This window comes from Lissotriton helveticus, chromosome 1_1 (assembly GCF_964261635.1).
Source record: "Lissotriton helveticus chromosome 1_1, aLisHel1.1, whole genome shotgun sequence".
Classification (NCBI taxonomy): Eukaryota; Metazoa; Chordata; class Amphibia; order Caudata; family Salamandridae; genus Lissotriton; species Lissotriton helveticus.
This window is the reverse complement of record NC_136057.1, coordinates 205305293-205320073: the sequence shown is the minus strand read 5'-3', so window position 1 is coordinate 205320073 and position 14781 is coordinate 205305293. Positions and strand designations below refer to the sequence as shown.

The 14781-nt window shown below is 45.5% G+C and overlaps 1 protein-coding gene across 4 annotated transcripts; it reads left to right on the top strand.

Moving 5' to 3' along the window:
* The first annotated feature begins 4961 nt into the window (after window positions 1-4961).
* NASP (nuclear autoantigenic sperm protein) lies at window positions 4962-14781 on the top strand. Of its 4 annotated transcripts, none has more exons than XM_078664480.1 (15): window positions 4962-6008; window positions 6872-6922; window positions 7786-7896; window positions 8748-8828; window positions 9106-9212; window positions 9723-10223; window positions 10522-10574; window positions 10855-10928; window positions 11243-11316; window positions 11393-11581; window positions 11874-12043; window positions 12856-12915; window positions 13097-13171; window positions 13615-13743; window positions 14502-14781. In XM_078664480.1, exons 1-15 carry the CDS (start codon window positions 5089-5091, stop codon window positions 14568-14570), a joined length of 2664 nt encoding a protein of 887 aa, XP_078520606.1. In that variant the 5' UTR covers window positions 4962-5088; the 3' UTR covers window positions 14571-14781. The 4 variants fall into 4 exon arrangements, with proteins under 4 accessions (XP_078520606.1, XP_078520752.1, XP_078520824.1 ...); XM_078664547.1 differs by having other exon boundaries at window positions 5003-6008; window positions 6875-6922; XM_078664626.1 differs by lacking the exon at window positions 9723-10223.

Genomic DNA, 14781 nt, shown 5'->3' with positions numbered 1-14781 from the left:
AAACTGCAGGATGATGCATACAATACACAGGCGGATCTCGCGAGCAAAGTTTACTAAGGCGTTGTCGCTCTGTCCATTTGAATGCAGTGATACGGACAGACCCGGCATAATATCAGTCGGGTGGTACACTATGCGATGCACATATTTTTAGCCTAACTGCTTTTAAGCCACGCCCTTAATTGCATTGGTTACGCCCCTTTGAGAGACCCCGTAGTTTTTTCATCCCACTCAAAGCCCTGGTCTACACGCACGGTAAGGTTTTTGGTGCACATAGCCTTCGCTGCAGCGCACAGAGACCTTACTCTGCCGCACACAGTGGAAAATAATTAGAGGGAACTTTGGATACAGCACCCAACTACCTGCACTGATAGTTGCCTCTCGAATACATGGGAAATATGTATAATGGGGTTCTTTACAAGAGACAAAAAGTACAGAGCCACAAGTCCATTTATAGATTTGGGTCAGGTGGTACTATGGGAGAAGCTGGCCACTATCACAATTGATGTTACTACACACGGACACGTGGGTACAAATTAAGTTGGGCTCAGGCAACTGTCTGTCAAGGAAAATACAGACGACCAAGGGCATTAAACAAGGGTGCGTGCTTGCTCCGACCCTTTTCAACATCTTTATGTCAGATCTTTCTCCAATGCTAGATGAAAGAAACCCTCATGCCCCGATCCTAGGAGGACTTAATCTTTCAAACTTGATGTATGCAGACTACATCGCGCTTATTAGCCGCAAGCCGATAGGGTTACAACACCTAATCGTCACAACATATATTTACGCGGCTACCAATGGCCTCAGCATAAACCTCTCAAAAACAAAAGCCATGAGAATAAACGTGAAGACGCCCACACCCAAGTTTTGCTGGCAAATGGGAGGACTAACATTGGAAACCGTGGTCGAATACATATATCTGGGTGTAATTGTTGACAGAAAAGGGACATTTCAGCCTCAGAAAGAAGCAATAATAAGGAGGGAATCACAATATCGGATGCATTGAGGAATCTTAAAACGAAAGCAACTGGCCCTGGTTTCACTCCACTACTACAAGTAATCAAAGCAAAATTAATACCGGCTATCACCTATGGAAGTGAATGCCTCCAAGGGAGGGATGCGCACATACTGGATAACACAACAACCAGGGCAATGCGAATGATATTCAATCTGCCTAAATACACCTCGCATGCACAAATAAGACTTGAATTTGGCCTGAAGAATCAAAGAATAGAAAGAATGGGTGCCTATGCCAAAAGTTGGCATGAAATACAGGGAGCCGATGTCTCAAGCTTGGATTACCATCTCTGGAAGGAGTTAGAAAGGAAAAATACGAGTGCAGCTGCAACTTATTTAATATGTATATGAAGGAACAATTCCCAACAGGTATTATGCAGAGACAATTTCAAATATGTATGCCAAAGGCATTACAGAAGGAACAGAAACAAGGAGTCAATTGATTTAGAAAAAGGTAGTATTATTCACCAAGGAACAGAAAGGGAAATTATTCATAAGCAATTACAGTTAAGACAGCACTGTAAAGACCAGATCTTATGACAACCCAGTGACACTTGGTGCAAGGTGCTATGTACAATTGGTGAAGTGAGCGTGCAAGTGCTTTAAGAACAGCATTGGCGGCGCATTCAACAAAGTATATACATCAATCAAAGGCTCCAAAAACAAGTTACAATCACTTGGAAAACAATTATTTCTTCAGGAGCACTAGGCGTGATATGCGTCATGTAATTCAAGCTGAAAGGTCGACGGCGTTTCGATCCCCATTAGTCGGGATCGTCATCAGGACAGAGTTGTCGATAGGTACAGTGAATGCAGCCAAGCAATGATGCGTGGCTAGCAGGAATCCGAGGCGGCAAAAATGGGCCTGGTGCTGAACGCGGCTTGAATTTGGGCGGCATTTGAATTTTAAGCAAGGCGTCAGACGGCAGTGATGGGCTCATCTGGCGTGGAGTTTACCGGCAATGAATGCTGGAGCTGTGACAGCTCCAGCATTCATTGCCGGTAAACTCCACGCCAGATGATGTATATACTTTGTTGAATGCGCCGCCAATGCTGTTCTTAAAGCACTTGCACGCTCACTTCACCAATTGTACATAGCACCTTGCACCAAGTGTCACTGGGTTGTCATAAGATCTGGTCTTTACAGTGCTGTCTTAACTGTAATTGCTTATGAATAATTTCCCTTTCTGTTCCTTGGTGAATAATACTACCTTTTTCTAAATCAATTGACTCCTTGTTTCTGTTCCTTCTGTAATGCCTTTGGCATACATATTTGAAATTGTCTCTGCATAATACCTGTTGGGAATTGTTCCTTCATACACAATACACCCACCCCAACGAGGTTTATGGGTTTTCTCCTGTTATTCCTACAAACAACTTATTTAAAGCATTCAATAGACTCCTTGGAACTACAAGTCGCCTGGAAGAGCATTGGTCCTCATAATATGTTTAAACAACTAGTAAACAAATCTGTAAGGATTATTTCGCTAATAGAGGACAAAGCAACACTAGCCAACGGGGCACACGGCTGGACCGTCATCCAAAACTATACCAGCAGCTCCTGCCAAAGCTACTTAGGAGTCGGTTATACACGGTCCACAGAGGAGAAGTTTATACGATTACGGCTGGGTATCTTTCCATCACAAAACCATCTTCCCCCGTGGAACTGGCCACAAACGATAACAAATTGCCGTTTATGTGGGGACCCAAATGAGGATATAATTCACTTAATATGCATCCGCAAAGGACTGGACCATCTAAAACCAACCCTAAAGAAATTGGGAATAAGAACATGCCGGCAGGCGGTCAAAGCATGCTTTGACGGCAAAAACATCCAATTAGCAAGTCATCTTGTCAAATTTCTGGAAAAAGCAGAAAAGAAGCAGAATGCCAGAAGGGAGAGACCGGACGAAACAAACATACACTGCCATTTAAGTCCAATTGCCCTACTCGGCAATGAAAAAGAAACAAGCATCTCAATGACAATCCAAAAAACGTCTGTCTCTTCTAAACTTTTACTGATACGAAGGGGTCTTAAGAAACCAGCATTCATTATAATATAACAAAAGCTGCGCTCCTACACATTCTGGATGCTCCTATCACAAATTTAAAATATCAAATACTTCCTTTTTAAACAAGCCAGAACACTTCCGTAACTACGGACTGACCATAATGTTAAGAAACTGCAGAAGCCGCTCACGGCCAACGGTCTTCCTTTTAATCTGTCACGTCCACCTGACGGTGCGGCTCAAAACTGCTCCAAGAACCGGCTGTTGTATGGATCTGAACATAGACTCTTTTGGTACACATAATCATTCATCCTTCAGTTTATGGAAAATACTAAAGACTCGCCATCTGTACCTTTTAGCCTTATAAAATGTTTTGAATATTTTAAAGCAAATTTTAACGAAATTGATAAAAAGGTTGCACTGGATAAAATTATATTTTAAGCTCATTTATTTGTATATATACTGATTGCAATGGTTTTAATTAACTGAGCAACAAAGAATGACTTACTTACTTCAGTATTATTAATCTGCCTCTATACTTTGTACTTACTACCATTCATATGTGATTTTAGAGTTTATCTGTTTGTATCTCTTCCTTGCGTGACTTTACTACTTGTACATTTGCAATCTTTCCTCCTTTCGCTCCATTTTGTGTCCTGTTTATATCTCTTATGTAACTCATGTAATCCAAAGTCCTTATGTAACGCAACTGGTTCTTTTGTAAAGCGCTCTGAAACCTTCGGGTAAAGTTTGCGCTATATAAAATTGCATTAAATAAATAAATAAAATAAATAAATAAGTTGACTGTTTTGTTGTACAGTACTGTTTATATTGTAGACCAGGGTCATTTTAACAGTGTAAGGCAATGCCTTCTGCAACTTACTCACCCTCCCACTGAGAACATTGGCTTGTTGAACTGTTTTGGAATGGCTGGAGGGGAAGTACATTGTTGTGGGCCCCAATTCTGAATGTGTTCCTTCCCTGGGTCCATTTAGGCATTGGGGCTTAAAACTGATTTTCACATTACTGTAGAAAAATTAACAAGATTGTTAAGAAGAAACCAACAGGGGTTGTCTGTATTCACAGCTGGCTTTTAACACGTTTGACTTGTTGACTTTAGATTTTGGTGTACGTCCTACCACTACACATACCACTACATACTTTTTTTTATTGAGTTCTTTGTTTTATCATGGTGGGGAGGACATATATATATTAGACAGGTAAAAACGTCTGCATTTATAATGCAAATAGATCCAATTCCAACAAATGCGAGACCTTTTGCATTTTCAGTGCTTGTTGTGCTGGTAACACAGTGTCACTGAAAGTGTCACGTAAGTCATTCAAATGTCACCCATTTGGTGGACACTGAATGCATGGAAATCACACGAGGAGGCTGAAAACGTGAAAGCTATGTCTATAAAGCATCTTCAAGTTCCCGTGGGTCACGAACTGTATTAATAATGTCTCTGTCTTTTAACAGACAGAAAACGTAGCAGCCTGGTTGGTCCTAAGGTATATTATTCAGGCTCAAACACCTTATATACTTTTCTCTTAGCAAAAGCCTCGCGCCACTTGTTCACGTACCTCTAAAAATACAACCGGACCTGTCAACCCAGTGGGATCAATATTAAATACGTGTGTGTGTGTGTACAAAAGTAAGACTATGAATTTGGAAGTTGTTCGTCTCTTAAACCCACGAGCACTTTTAAGAATCCTTAGAAGTACGAGAGTTTAAAACTTCAAGATTACACTGAAGAGTCAAAACTTGTTATTCCGCTTCGAATGCTGTGTGAAAACTAATCAGAAAGCCTCCATTCCAAAATGTCGCTCTTGTGCCGGTTCCTTTGTGACAGTGATATGCATGAAGCGGAAGTTAAGAGGTGCGGTTTGAGGCAGCGCGCGGGAACCAGTGAGGAGGTCAGAGGGACCCGGAAGCCGGGGGGCGGGTTTTGTGAGAGCGGAATATAAAAGGTGTCCCGCGAGAGGCTGAGATTACCTGCCATTTTCCTTTCCTTCCTGCTGCTAGTCCCGTTGTGTCTGTCCGTCGTCTCCCCCAGCAACCATGACCAAGGGGTCCGAAACTATGGCAGAGGACTGCAAGCCGGATAGCACCGAAGAGAGCAAGCCCTCCCCTCCCGCTGCATCTCCCGAGAAGGCTGCGGTTGTACCTGACAAATCCGTGGTTAAGGACCCCGTAGCAGAGGCCTGTCCTGCCCCAGACCCTGCTCCCGTAAGTGCCCATGCCTCCGAACCTACTGCCGAGGCCGACCAAGTGGAGAAAATTGAGACCTCTGCTGCTGAGAAACCCGCTCCTGAAGCCACCCCTGCTGAGAAACCCGCTCCTGAAGCCGCCCCTGCTGAGAAACCAGCTCCTGAAGCCGCCCCTGCTGAGAAACCCGCTCCTGAAGCCACCCCTGCTGAGAAACCCGCTTCCACCCCTGCTGATACCGCTCCTGAAGCCACCCCTGCTGAGAAACCCGCTCAGACCCCTGCTGAGCAGCCTACCCTCGAGTCCACCCCTGCTGAGCAACCCGCTCCCACCCCTGCTGAGAAGCCTACCCCCAAGGCCACTCCTGCCGAGCAACCCGCTCCCGAGGCCGTCCCGGCTGAGGACCCCGCCCCCTCGACCACCCTGGCCGAGGAGTCGGCCCCTAAAAGCCCCCTGACAAAAGAGCCCGCGTCGGAAAGCGCTGCCACCGAGGACGCCCCAATTGCCAGCTCTACTCCTGTTGTGGCTCCCAAGAAGCCCTCTCCACCCGAGAGCGCCGAGGCCTCCTCCACAGAAACGCCGGCTGCCGAATCTGTTCCGGCACCCGAGACTCCGGACAGCATGGAAGCCTCCCCTGCCAAGCCCACAGCGGTCTCAGCATCCCCGAAAAAGGCACCCGAACCCTCCCCGGCCAAGAGCACCGCCCCCGCAGCTGACAGCTCCGAAGCTTCTCCAAAGAAACCCGCCCATGAGGAGTCGCCGGTGGTAGAGAGGTGAGCGCGGGGGACTGGGCCTAGTCACAGGTGGCCCGAGCGGGGTTGGTGGGATATGGTTGTGGGTGAGCTCTCCTCACTCAGCCTTTGTTTGACGGTTGGCCGCGCCACTCCGTTCTGAAGTGTTTGACAGCTCGCGCTCATTCTGCGCGGATGCGTACTGTACTGGCCTAGCCCGCGTGGAGGTTTCGGGGGGGAGGGGGCGCGAGGCCAGTCGCCTCGGTTGAGCGCGTGGGGCTGGTGCTGCTCTAGAATGCCGCCACGCGCGGCCCTTTAAGATTTTGGCGCTAAAGGGAGCGATGGGAGGCGCGCGGACGTGAGAAAGGACCTCGGCCGCCCTGATTGCTTGAAAGCGGAGGCGCGTGCTGGCGTATGCAAAGGGATGTGCTGTGATTGGTGGGTTTGTTGAAAGGGGCGGGCTTCCTCCTGAGGAGAGCGTTGGGTACCACTTCCCGGAGGGTGAACTCTAGCGGGCGCTCCCCGGGGGTCGGCCGAGTTGTCGCTGGCTCGTGCGGGTTATTCCCCGAGGTGTTAATGTTCACTGCGCTGCGTCACCTCATGACTTTCTTCCCCCCTCCCCCCGTTTAACCCTCTGGTGTTTAACTCGCGAGTTGATAGACTTGTGCCCTCGTGACGTGCGGCCTGGGGTTAGTTCACTGAGGTGGTGGGGAGTCTGTAAACTAGCGCCTCCTGTCGAGCGTGGGGGTTTCCTGGGGATAGTGTACATGTTAACTCCGCCAGGGGGTTTGTAGTTTGGTCTGTCATGGCTGAAATGCAGGCGTCGGGCTCGTCACCTTAACTAACACTGCCAAGAGTCCCTGTATAGCCTGCCAAGTGGTCATACTTTGTTTTTCTCCTCACAGCAGCATGCAAGAAGCAACTGCTCCTTCGACGTCAACGGAGGAAGCTGAAGGGTGAGTGGGTCAGGGATGGGACCCGAACTGCTTTACACGGGCGTTGCCTAGAGTGAAGTCTACTGGGACACAATGGGGGCATCCCGAGTAAGTGGTATATTCCTTAGGTGGCCACTTGGTACTGGCCCACATTAGTGTGCAGTTGGACTTTGCTAGATTCTGGTCGGGCGTAATTTAAAACCAGAGTTTTACAAATGTTGACCGCTTTCTCGGATGCCCCAAGGAAGGGTGAGATATGGCACTTTCAGGTAAGTGCAATCACGTTCATTAGTGCAGCAGGTACCTGGGCCAAAGATTAAGTTAACACTGCAGTTTAATATTGGCTCTTACTACAAGAGTTGGGCAACTGTCTCTGCTAGCATTGGAGCTGAGGTCATCATTGCTACCGTGTAACACAGTGCTGTAGGTACTATACTTGGTGCCGGTTCACGGATAACCACTGTATTTGCAGCACTGAGGGCCCAGGGAGCTGACGGGCCCACTGCTTCTCAATTGGTGTTAAAAGAGGGATGGGCGAACATAGTTTCCTTTCTAGCATGTGGACCGAGGGCACCCTTTCAGAAAAAGGGACAACACGTGGCGTTCACCTTTCCCTTGAAAGTGACAGCCGCCCTATAGTGTGGAGTGATGGCCAGGCAATGTTGTGCCACTACCTTCATGTCTGCTCTACTTGGCACTAGAACACCAGTAGCTTGAGTAGATGTTTATCAGCAGTACATTAATTGCTTTCTTGGAAATGCTAGTTTCACCCCAGTCCCATTTTATTGCTGGGGCTGAACCCTGTTGGAATAAGACTTAAGTTTGTGGTGAGATGTTGCAGCACTAATTTGGGCAGTAAGAGTTAACTTTGTGTTCTTTTGTAGTATCAATGTAGACGCAGAGTCCAAGAAGCTGATTGGCATGGGAAACAAACACCTGGTGCTAGGAAACATTCCAGCTGCTGTCAATGCATTCCAGGAAGCCAGCAGCATGCTGTAAGTAAGCCATGTTCACTCAATAGGAAAACTATCACGAATACAAATATTTGGGCATGCTGTCTTGCGCCTCATGATTTCTCCAACCAATGCCTTATTAGTCACCTTCTTTTTTTTTTTTTGCGAGGCCCCTCTTTGCAAACTGCTTTTGATTTTCCCTACACATTTTAAATATGCAAGATAAACTACCTAGGGGCATATTATCATGGAGGATTATCTCCGCTTTCTTGGCTTTAAAAGCCAAGAAAGCTTATCTCCCTATTACCTAGCTGTCGCTAACACCAGTTAGCGATAGCTAGTAGGAGATAGCGACCATCTTGGGCCCCACTTTGCATGTCAGTGATTTTTATCACTAATGACATGCAAAGTGGGCGTGCCAAGATGTTAGCGACTGGAAACAGTAGCTAACATCGCTATCTCCTATTACCAACTTTTGGAGATATTCGCGCTAAGCGAGATTATCTCCAAAAGCTAACACCTGCCCCATAGCAGTTCTTAGCCATGTTATCCAATGGGAGGTGGATAACATGGCTAAGAGCATTAGCTCGGTAATGCATGAATATCTTTCAGCGATATTCATGCATTGCGGCTGTTATCGCATTTGCGATAAACCTTGCTAATACCAAGGTTTTTCTGCGATAAAAATCACCGCAGCTCAGCGGTAAATTAATGTCTCTAACCAAGCAATAGCGATAATTATCGCTATTGCTTGGTAATATGCACCTTAGTGTCTTGTAAACATGTGTTATACATTTATGGTAACCACTTGATAAAAGCCACTACCAGTAGTCTGTACAGTTCACAATGCACAAACTAGATGGTTGCATGTGACATGTCTTTTCTTTCTTCAGTGGTAAGAAATATGGAGAAACTGCTGACGAGTGTGGTGAAGCTTTCTTTCTCTATGGAAAATCACTTCTTGAACTTGCCAGGTATGTGGCGTTTGCAGCTCAAATGGTAAATATATATCTGGCACCTACTGAGCCTTTTGGCAATTGCATACTAGACATTAACCACCAAACTGAAATTTGGTTTGTGACCAGTGTACTTGTGTGGAGTTTAGAAATGAAGTAGTAAACTTGAACGGCTCTAAGTAGTATTAAACTTGCTACACATGTGTGCTCTATTGCATGCAAGAGCTGCCTTAGCATGAGCATTACTAATTGTGCAATGTGCCTGACTTCATGGCTGTGCTTTGGTGTTTTTTAGGATGGAAAGTGGTGTCTTTGGAAATGCACTGGAAGGAGTGCCAGACGAGGAAGAAGAGGAAGGGAAAGAACAGGATCCAAGGATAGAAAATGCAGATGATTTGGACGGTATGTAGAATGCTAGGTCTGGCAGACGATACTAAGCTTTCCTTGTAGTAAGGCACAAGCTGTCTGGGAGCCAATCTCCATTAAATCCTAGCTCTGCCACTAGCTTGCAGAGTTGGGGAAATAATGGCATCTACAGCAGACCAATGGCTAGCACCCCTGCTTTTGTTAGAATTTTCTACCTGTGGTGGATTTGGTAAGCTGATGTGGATTGCACACTGCCTGGATAACTTAGAGTTAACTTCATATGAACTTTTCTAAAGTGGGTGGCTTAAATCTTGTATAAAGTTAATTTGCATGGCCCTTACACAAGTGACGGGGGGGGGGCTATTGTGCATGTGACTCCCAGTAGCTCTGGAAAGCTTAGTGTCTCAGACATGTCAGATGTTGCATGGTAGTGTGGCTTCTCTGCCTCTAGGGAGCTTGCATGCTGGTTGACAGTCAACGGTGATGCAGTAATTAGTCGTGCCTTTCCCATTTATGGAAGACATATTTATTCCCTTAATAATTTAGAGAAAGAAAGGGAGGAATTGAGAGAGCAGGTTTATGATGCCATGGGTGAAGAGAAGAAACCAGAGGATGCTGCAGAGGGCACTGATGCACAGAAGACTACTGCTGAAGAAGGGACTGACGTGGATATGGAAGACACCGAAGAGCAAACCAAGGATTCTGATCTGCCAAAGGAAGCAGAGAAAACTGAAGAAGCAGAGGCTGATAAACCAGAGGAAATGGATGCAGAAGCAACTAAGGCAAGCGATGCAGAAGCAACTAAGGCAAGCGATGCAGAAGCAACTAAGGCAAGCGATGCAGAGGAAGCTAAAGATACCAAGACAGTGGAAAGCAAAGAAACTACAGAAACAAAAGCATCAGAAGAACATCTGGCAACTGAAATAGAAGGTAAAAAGGCTGAAGATGGCAAAGCTGAAGAGATCCCACAGGGTACAGCAGAGAATGGGAAAGCTGCAGTAGAGAATGGCAAAGAGCCCGAAGAAGCTGAGGAGATGGAGGGAGAAGGTAACTGCTCTACCTGTTAAAGGAGGTTGGGGCGGGGGCAAGTTTCAAGGTGACTTTTTTGTATTGGTAAATTCCAAATGGACTGGGTCTACCTTAGTTCTGCTTTATAGGCGCTTGTGTGTAAGGGCTGAGCTTTGGAACCTGCTTGAGAAGCTTCCTGCCTTGATTTTTCATGTCCTGTGCTAGCTGATTTCTGCATGCCTTTCTAAATGAGCCTGCTTTTATGCACTGGTTTCATCATGACTTCTGTAGCTTGCTAATAGTTAAGTTACTAACTTGCTTTTGACCCTTTTTCCAGAAGAAGCAGAAAGTTCAGAAGATGACAAAGAAAACGAGACCACTGACGAAAAAGTGAGTTATTATGTTAGTGGTATAGCACCGTTTTGACTGCTCAAATGAGAATTGGTTCCGAGGACAAAGGCTGTTATCCAGTATCTGCTTTGATTCAGATCAATGCATGCTGTACAACTGTCATGATGGGGGATGATCTTCAGTTGGGATTAACACTGTAAAATGGATCTGGTTTTGCTGTTGTCCACGATGTCGAAAGGGTTGTGACTGATTTTCTTGGCTACAGCCTTGTAAAACCGCACAAGTGACTTGCTGAGTAACTCGCTTGTCTTGATTCTAGAATGACGAGGACGATGTTGAGAATCTGCAGCTTGCTTGGGAGATGCTGGAGCTTGCCAAGGTTATATTTTCAAGGTAATGTCCTCGCTAGTTGCTTACTCAGTCTGGCGAGTTTACTTGCATTTCATGGTCACTACCTATCTTGAGGATTTTGATTAGAACTACATAATGGCAAATTACTAATTGCATGAATTCTTGTCTCTTATTACAGTCTATAGCATATGTTCACATGGCTTTCAAATCCGTTTAAATTCAACGGCCGTGGTCACATTTCACTTAAATCTTTATACTTTGAAATTGTTTCAGCCAGTGCCAAGTCCTATGAAGGCATGCCCCTCACTAAGTAACTTCATTTGACTTGAGTTCATTATGCCTTTCTCAAATTATAGAGCCGACACAAAGGCATCTCAGCTTCATGCTGCTCAGGCTCATCTCAAACTTGGCGAGGTCAGCATAGAATCTGGTAAGTATCTGTAGTGTTTCGAGCTGCAGGCTGTGCTTAAAGCTGCTCCCTGTTTTACTTTGTTGTTTTCTTGCAGAGAACTATTCCCAGGCTGTGGACGACTTCAATGCATGCCTAAAGATTCAGAAAAAGCACTTGGAGGAACACGACAGACTTGTTGCTGAGACTCACTATCATTTGGCCATGGCATACCACTATAGCAACCAGCATGCAGAAGCCATTGCTCAATTCACGGAGTCCATGCGGGTCATTGAGAAACGACTTGGTAAGTCTTGGCAGGAACATTTCTAGCTCAAACCTGTTGGCAGTCTAGACATTTAATCTAACCATTGCAACTTTGCTCCCATGCATTAAACATTTTTGGGCAACTGCTCCTGCAAGCATTCCTCAGCTTTATTTTTAAAGTCCTGCAGCCCATCTGGGTCTTGGCAGTCTGCAGTCCTTGTTAGCAGCCCATGGTGAGCTTGTGTGCTAGGTTAACTAGCATTGCAAACTGGGAACTACAATGCCTGGATACTAAGCTGGTGCAGCCACTTACGTTTAAACCACCCTTTCAGATGTACTGGCAGAGCAGGTCAAGAAGGCTGGCGGTGATGGTAGTCCTGAAGACATGAAGGAAATGGAAGAGCTCAGGGGACTGATTCCAGAAATGAAGCTGAAGATTGAGGACACAAAAGAAGCACAGAGGACTGGTGTAGTCACAGAAGTAGCTCTCAAAGAGACTCTGGTTAGTATGGTGATTTCGGTTAAGTGTCGAGTGCGTTGTACTGATTTGAGGAGTTGCTACTTTTACTTCTCCATGACACCTTCCAGTGGAGACACCAAGAATTGTGCTAATTAGCCCAACACATCCATGACTGCCTACCATCATGCCCCTTAAAATGAATCTCATGCAGGAATAAAGGCCACAACATTTCATTGGCATGTATGAAAACTGCCAATGGAAGGTTTTCATGAGCTGCACCTAAATAATGGCTTTTGATGCCACCATTTGAAGTCCCTGCATAAGCCCTTGTCTGGTTTAGTGTTTATCAGGCTCCTGAGCTTAGCTTTCACACCCTTTAGCCCCTTATAAAGAATGCTTGGCTTTGGTGGGGGGGGTGAAGAACACTAACATGGGTATTTCTGATCATGTTGGAATCAAGCAATCTGCATTTAGTGTAGAACAATTCGAGTCTGCTTGTAGGGCTGTTCGTAAACTTGAAACCGGAAGTTCTGGAAGGATTTCTAAACTAATACAGGCGGGGTAATTGCCTAGTCTTATCTCAAATGGACATGTTGTTGGGTATTGTGTGGGTACTGCAACACCTTCATGTGGTAGAGTGCTAGGTACAATGAGCGACAGACTAGTCTTCAATGCCGAGCCCTTCAATTTCACAGAACGGTCAAATTGGTACCCTCTAACCTGCTGCAACTCCCTTAAGCATTGGGAATTTTATCCATAAACTCTACAGCCTTTAATATGTGTCGGAGCTTACCATAGGATGGCTATCTGCTTCGCTGACGTGAGTCTTATTCGCAGTGATTTCTGTTTTTCAGACCGGAGCGTCTACATCCCCTTTTACACAAGGCAATGTGTCTTCCACTTCAGTCTCCACAGTAAGCCACTTTCTGTCCTTTGCTTTGTCATTGTCTGTGTTCGTGTCTTACCACAGAGCGATTTTAAAATTGCCCTCTTACTGGCATAACATTGGCCATGAACTTGTCACGTTGTTTGTAGTTCAGTGAATTTGACCTCTAGCTGGAGTGCCTTGTATGTAACTTGTTACTGTTGCTCTAGATTCCAGTAAGAAAACCGGCAGAGGCACTAGCTTCCAACTGTGCTACAGATATTTCTCATCTTATTAGGAAAAAGGTGAGTAACAACGCTAGCGTTTCCTTTGCTTCATCACCCTGGCTCCTCTAACCACGCTATCACTGTAGACTACACTAATGGTGTCTGCTTTTGCTGGCTTTGTGGAGTAGGTTGCATAGTAAACTGTCCGAATAACAAGGGCTAGTGTTAACAGCACCATACGTGCTAGAGCACTACAAGTGCTTACAATCTTAATTCCACCAGGATGTTGAATCGAGGGTTTTGAGTGCTTGCGTTATTTGGCCACAACCGCAGTTACATACTCCAAAGGGCATTGCTTAACAGCTGTTGGCTGCAACTTATTCATACTTGGATTTTTTTTAACCAATGCCATTAGCTTACTTTTAATAGTTGCTGCTTGATGTAGTTGCTCCGTTTTTCCAAGTTTACTCCCTTGGCCTTCCCAGAAAATGTAATTGTTTCTCCCACAATTTCTGATTCAGAGGAAGCCTGAAGAAGAGAGCCCGCGAAAAGACAATGAAGCAAAAAAGGCAAAGCAGGAAGCAGTTGTGAATGGTGGAGGGGATGCTGCTCACACCACCAGTAATGGTGATGTGGAAAAGCTGGACGAGGTGGGCACTTGAATCACAATCACCCTACACCAAATCTCAAGCCGAGGCTTTTTGCTTGGCTTTATACATCCATTTCACTTGCTCCATTTGCATGCTATCACTTGACCAGTAGCATTAAGGCAACCCTTTTAACTGCATGAACAGCAATCGCTAACCTGCTTTTTGGGTTAACCAGTGATCGAATTGGAAACTGCTAGAACTAACATGGCACACTGCTGCTCTCCGGTTATGCTGCCAAGCACCAACACGGGTATCCTTAAACCCATGGTGCAAGTGATTGTGTAGGGTGTCCCTTCCAGCATAAAACCATCCTGTTTGTAACACAATCTTGCGTTTTACAGTCCTGCTGCACAGCAAAGGAGAATCTACTTGTTATGCCTCGCCTGGGTAGGCGTATCATTGACACATTCCCAGGTTTACAAGTCTTGGTAAACCTGGGAATGCGTCAAACCATAGTTTGTGTGAGCACCCACACTCCACCTATTTGACTCCTTCCTGATGCAGAGTAACACAAGGCAGACTAACACTGCTATTAGTCACTCCAGATTTACTATGCCAGGCAGAGCTGTGTATAGTATCTCTGCCTAGCATAGTAAATCTGATTCCAGGGCTTGCCTCTTGACAGTCAATCTACCCTTTAAGTCTGGCTCTGAGTTTTAGGAAGTGTCCAAATATGAGGGTCTAGTACTTAGGATGAGTACGCAAGAGTTTCGGAACTACTTTGCCCTCGTTACTGACTTGATGTTTACTCCCCACAGGCACAGAAAGAAACTCCAATGGAACAGACACCAATGGACACAGGCGCAGCAGTTGAAAGCACATCCTGAGCAGAAACCCTGTTCTTATTTTTCTCTTGTAAAGGGACTGGTTTTGTATATAAATGTATTTTTTTCACTTTTGGCAGGATATTTTGTATGACTTAAATAAATGTTACATTGCGAATCTTTCGTTTTCTTCAAACCTTTACCTCAGGCAGACCGTCTTGGGTGTTGAAGTTTACGAATAGTTAACTTGAATAAAATGTTACAAGTCACAGTA

Excerpts from the sequence above, each read along its gene's own strand:
- NASP (XM_078664480.1), top strand. The coding sequence starts at position 5,089 with ATGACCAAGGGGTCCGAAACTATGGCAGAGGACTGCAAGCCGGATAGC. Across the intron at positions 11,317-11,392 it reads CGAGGTCAGCATAGAATCTG|AGAACTATTCCCAGGCTGTG; the intron begins GTAAGTATCTGT and ends GTTTTCTTGCAG. Across the intron at positions 13,172-13,614 it reads CTCATCTTATTAGGAAAAAG|AGGAAGCCTGAAGAAGAGAG; the intron begins GTGAGTAACAAC and ends TTTCTGATTCAG.